Below are 5,720 nucleotides of genomic sequence, written 5' to 3'. Positions count from 1 at the left end.
GTTCCCAGTGAAATTGTCACATCATCAACTGTGCCATGAAATTGTGCACTGAGACTGACCAACTAGATAACTATTAAAGATATTAGAACCAAGTAGGTCCTTAATGAGAGTGAAAATTCTTGAGAGAATGCATGGCATTAATTATGAGTGATACCTTTCAAGGGTAAACACATGTGTGAATGATGTTTTAACAGAGGTGAAAGTTGCACGCACAGAACTTCACCCCGCAGAGATGTCGTAGAAGTTGCATTCTTCCTTCGTAACAAGTCACCCGGGCATGCTATAAATACATGGAAGAGCAGCGGCTTCAAAGCAAGGCGAAACACGCACACAACACGAGAGACAACCCACAGAGATAGAGAGAGAATGTCATCTCCTTTAGTGACCGGCGGGTGCTTTGCTCTTAAGTCTAAGATTAATGGCAAATACTTGCGCTACTCGCCCGAGAAAGAGAAAATCCTTGAGGTGAGTGGGGAAGATGTCCTCAGTCCCTACACTAGGTTTCGTGCAGAGCTGTCCAGGGAGCACGACGGCCACGTTCACATCAGATGCTGCTACAACAACAAGTACTGGGTCGCCCGTGAGGTTAACCAGCAGTGGTGCCTCATGGGTGATGCAAATGAGCCCCAAGAGGACCTATCAGATCCTTCTTGCACGGTGCTCCGGCATGAACCCAGCAGTGTTCACGTCGATGATGTCAAGTACGTATGGCTTTCCATTTGACTACTCCTTGCTCATATATGCCATAACTTGTGCCAAGTACTACGTCATCATTGAAATTGTTGACGTCCCCACAGCTGATGAACTGAACTAATTTTGCACTGACTTTTCTGTGTTGAGGTCAACAAAACATGTCATATATTGAATTATTAGGTATATTTTTCACATTTACAAGTGGACAAACTATACACTGATGACATAAGCACAGACATGTCATCTTTTTTTGCTGGTAAGACATGTCATTTTTAATGGACTTCATTATTTAATTGGCACTTTCTCCATGATGTTTTAGTATATTGGTACATATGGCAATAACGCTAAGTTTTGTAATAAACAAGTATACATGTTTTTTTTCAGATGCCATGACATAGTAAAAATATATATATGTGAATAAAATTAATCATAAATGGACTCCGGAAAAAAAAACAAGATTTCTATTAGTATGTGTAGGCTTAGCACAAAAAAGAAAGAAAGAAAGACACAGTTAACATGAGGGTTATACATGTTGGTAGTTAAATTGATGTAATCCCTACAAAGGAAACTTTCATATTTTTTGAAGCAAAGGAAAGTTTCATATTGTTGCTTATGGTGGCATATGAAAGCTTTGTAGAAGAATCTGACGCTAGATATATATATTTTTTTACGGCAGCTTGGAGCACGCCAGGCTCAAAAGAAGTGTTTACATGCGCGCCGATGCTCATCCAACCGAAAAGACCCTCAGAGCTGGCTCCTTGCTGCTAGGAAACAAAGATAAACCAGATGAAGAAGATGCCTACACGTTTAGTGTCATCAATCTAGAAGGACAAATGCTACTGCCCAAATACGTTTGTTTCAAGGGTGACAATGGCATGTACCTCAGGGCGAGGAAGGTTGAATGGAACCTCAACTACTTGGAGTTTTCGTCGGATGACATTGCTGATCCAACGGTGAGAAACATCATTCACACAAACAGCGATGGCACCATCCGCATATACTCGAGTCACTATGGTAAGTTCTGGAGGCGCAGCCCCAACTGGATCTGGGGAGACTCCGATGACACCACCAGTAGGAATCCTGACACGGTGTTCCGAGCGCTCTTGCTTGGGGGCGGCAAATGCGCACTTCAGAACCTCGGCAACAACAACTACTGCAAGAGGTTGACCACCGAAGGCAAGACGAGTTGCCTCAACGCTGCGGTTCCTACCATCACAAGGGAGGCACAGCTAGAGCTGCATGAAACTGTCCTATCTCGAAAGATCTATGGCGTTGAGTACCGCCTCAAAGATGTCAATATTCACGACCTCAAGCCCCGCACTTTTTACACTAAAACAATTGCTAACAGCACAAGTAGGCCCCACAAGAGTAAGCTAACCATATCTTACAGTGTAACGACGGAGAGGAGATGGGATTCAAATGTCTCCTGGAAGCTTGGTGTGACAACCACCATCAAAGCTGGGGTTCCAGCAATTGCAGAGACATCAGTTGAGATCTCAAGTGAGTTTAGTGGATCATACACCTGGGGAGAAACTCAATCTCACACTGAACAGCAATCAAATGAAGAAGAAATTGAGGTCCCTGCACACAGCAAGAGGACAGTTCGAGTGGTGGCAACAGAGGGAACATGTGAAATTCCCTTCTCATACATCCAGGAGGATATGTTAACAACCGGAGAGATAGTTGTTACGAAGATGCATGATGGGATCTACCGTGGAGTCAACAGCTATGGTTTCGAGACGCAGATCAACGAATAGAAGATCTGAGAAGACAACTCAATAATGCAATCTGAGAAGCCCTTTGCATGTTGCCAGTATGATGGGATCTACCGTGTGCTTTTATTTGATGTGTTTTATGTTGCGTGTGCGCTATTATGTGTTGTACTTTGTAATAATACTTTCCTTAACTTGTTAAGGGGAGACGGTTTGTTGGATTATTAAGAATGATTTCACTACTTTTCACATTTGTGGGGACCAAGAACCGAGGCGCTACTACTTACAAATGATGGCTACATCAGTAGAAATGCAATGCGGGTTAGGCCTCTTTTTTTTGCAAGTAATGCTACACGTACCACTCGGATGTGCGACCATCATCCGAGACCATTGCAGCGCAAGTTAGGATCTGCTCATGGCATTTGAAGACATCGGCCAGAAGCATTAGGAAACTCTCTGCGGCGTGAGGCAGAACCACATTCTCGCTAAGCTCCTGGTCCAGGCTGCCGCGCTCCGCATCCATCCTGCTAAGAGCAGAGGCGCAAAGCAGTCATGACCCTCAGCCCTGCAGGCACGTCCAGGCTCCGCACTCCTGGTCCTGGCCTTCGTGCTCAGCCATCCTGCCAAGAGCTGAGCGCATCCAATGCACGCAACACTGCAACAGCCATGCCCCTCGGCCATGCTAGCGCACCGCCGCCTGATTCAAGCGGCAGCGACCCCATCCAGCCCGCCGTGCGCCTGGTCCTTTCTGCCGTGTGCTCCGCATCCATCCCGCCAAGAGCCAAGTGCATCCGAGGCGCACAGCAACCATACCGCTCGGGCCTGGAGTTGCACATGCGCCCGCTGCAGCCGGTTGCCGTGGTCCATATCCATCCCACCTAGGGAAGGCAGCAGGGCGGGTGCCAGGCGGATATCTATGGATTTCGGGTCTGCAGGTTTCAGATTTGGGTTCTAATTTTTATCCGCGGATTTACGGATTCCGATACCTGAAATACTTCATATTTGGGGCATATTCTAAATTTTAACCACAGAGCTCCATCAACACCCGAAACAATCAGCCAATAGAAGCCCACCTAGCAATCCTAGGTATATAACCCGAAAATTCTATCCTCGGTTTCTCACCCACCAGCCGTCACCCCACTCCCTTCTCTCCCTAAGTCGCCCCTAACCCCTCACCCCGGCCCTACACCTAGGCCCCAGTGAGCGCTGCTGGTGACTACCAACACCACCGCTGATCACCAGCGATGATGCCCGCAGACGCCAAGGGGAGTGGCAGGTATTTCATGAACTACGAACGAATCTGCAAGCGCACAGAATAACACTGTAGCTTTTTACCCGAGAGTATACTGAGGTGTCATTTATATTTCCGCTGGGAAGGCGGCGATATGAAGTACATAAGCTAGTTAATGAACTAATATAGATTGGATATTCAAATACATAAACAGGGGTAAGATAAATGATTGGATAGGAGGTACTGTGACACATAAGTTACACTCAACTCTAAATATATTCTATAGGCACACAAGTTACACTCAACTCTAAATATATTCTATAGGCAGGGAGAAAGGAAAAAGATAGTAGCTCGAGTCAAATGTACTAGGCTAGCTATATCTATGCTATCTTATGGCTAGATCAACAGAAGATTAAACTGGTATAACAGGGAGACCGCTACTAGCTGGACGGCAGCAACCTGACCACACCATATGGTTTTATGCACCTCCTACCCCCAATCCAAACGTGGAGGATTACTGGGCACGGGCAGGGCTATTACCACCTACCGGCTACCTCTACAAACTATAGGAAAGGGCGACATCTAGCAACACATAACTAGTCTAGACACCACATCTACATTAGTAATCGATACTCTAGCATCCCGCGTGGAGTCCGCACCCTCCGGATGGACAGACATTATACTAGAGCAAACATATGAATACTGGAGCAGTTGCCAGAGTTCTAAAGCTAATATGCTAACCATCGCAAGCACAGGGCGATAACGTAATGCAAGCATTTAGCGATAACGCAACCTAATCAAGAAGTACATGTCTGAATACTCAGAATATAAATCGAGCAGATATCAATAACTATAGTTTAAATCTATTAAAAATGATCCAGAATTACATAAGAGAGCTAGAGAAGAACCAATACCAGAACTCCTGAACAACTCCGGGGACTGCTTAACAATGATGGTGGCCTAATTCGTAGCATTGTGGCTCTCACGGGCAATCGAGACGCTACTGCTTAACAATGATGGCTACATCAGCCTCTATCTCTAACTTTATCTCTACTATAAAAAAGACGGTGGCCTTTTGTTTGGTCTTTCGTCCTTCGTCCCTTCGTCTTTTGTATGTCGCCGTCTCCGCTCTGACGCCATCCCTCTCACTCCGTCTGGTTCAAAAACAAAAAAATCACCCGGCGCCATCCCTCTCCCTCCATCCCCGGCCGGTCGTCGATCCGCTCCGTTCTCAACGTTCCGTCTTCCTATCCGGTTGCCCCGCCGCACCGCGCCTGTCTCCCCCACCGCGGGGCGCGCTCCAATCTGCTTCGTCCTAATCTCATCCGACTTGCTCCGGCCTGATCTCAGCCGAACTGCACCCCAGCGACATGCGCAGTCTCCTCCTACACGCCCCCCCAAGCCACGTCGAGATCGACCTCACCAAGGAGGATGTGGTACCCCCGGTCCCCTGCCACCTTCCCTTCAGTCGAGGTGATAGGGATCTTGCACTTGTAGGAGGCCACCCATAGCGTCATCACTATGAGAAACCAGCTCTTTGCCGAGTGCCAAATGCTTTGCCGAGTGTAATTTTTCGGACACTCGGCAAAGAGCCTCTATGCCGAGTGTCGTGCGAGAAAAACATTAGGAAAAAACAGTGTTTTTTCACTCGGTAAAGAAATTATATTTTTTATTTTCTACCCTTCAAACTTTTTTTACTCTCCCGGCACAATATGCGGTAATCCATATTAAATTTTGGTATATTTTTATATTTGATTGCTATATTTCATTAATTAAATGCATTTCATATAATTTTTTGAATCAAGTCAAATTTGTAGATCTCAAATTTTGCAAATAACCTCGGATAGAAAAACTCAGAACATCAAAGTTGTAGATCTCAAGAAGTTATCAAACTTTACAGTTCACAAATTTTTTATTTGAATTCATTTAGGCTCCCAAAATTGAGTTTGAATTTCTCCAATTTTAAATTCAAATTTTACAAATGACCTCGGATGGAAAAGCTCAAAACATCAAAGTTGTAGATCCCAAAAAGTTATGAAACTTTGTAGCTTAAAACATTTTCATTTGAAATCATTTAGGGCCTC

General features: G+C 45.4%; 1 protein-coding gene across 1 annotated transcript; it reads left to right on the top strand.

Moving 5' to 3' along the window:
• The first annotated feature begins 329 nt into the window (after positions 1-329).
• Positions 330-2,656, top strand: LOC120699251. The gene is made up of 2 exons (XM_039983178.1): positions 330-701; positions 1,370-2,656. Exons 1-2 carry the CDS (start codon positions 367-369, stop codon positions 2,448-2,450), a joined length of 1,416 nt encoding a protein of 471 aa, XP_039839112.1. The 5' UTR covers positions 330-366; the 3' UTR covers positions 2,451-2,656.
• The last annotated feature ends 3,064 nt before the right edge of the window (positions 2,657-5,720 follow it).

Source organism: Panicum virgatum, chromosome 1K, assembly GCF_016808335.1.
Source record: "Panicum virgatum strain AP13 chromosome 1K, P.virgatum_v5, whole genome shotgun sequence".
Classification (NCBI taxonomy): Eukaryota; Viridiplantae; Streptophyta; class Magnoliopsida; order Poales; family Poaceae; genus Panicum; species Panicum virgatum.
The sequence above is the reverse complement of the archived record's forward strand: the minus strand, read 5'-3'. Positions and strand labels throughout refer to the sequence as shown.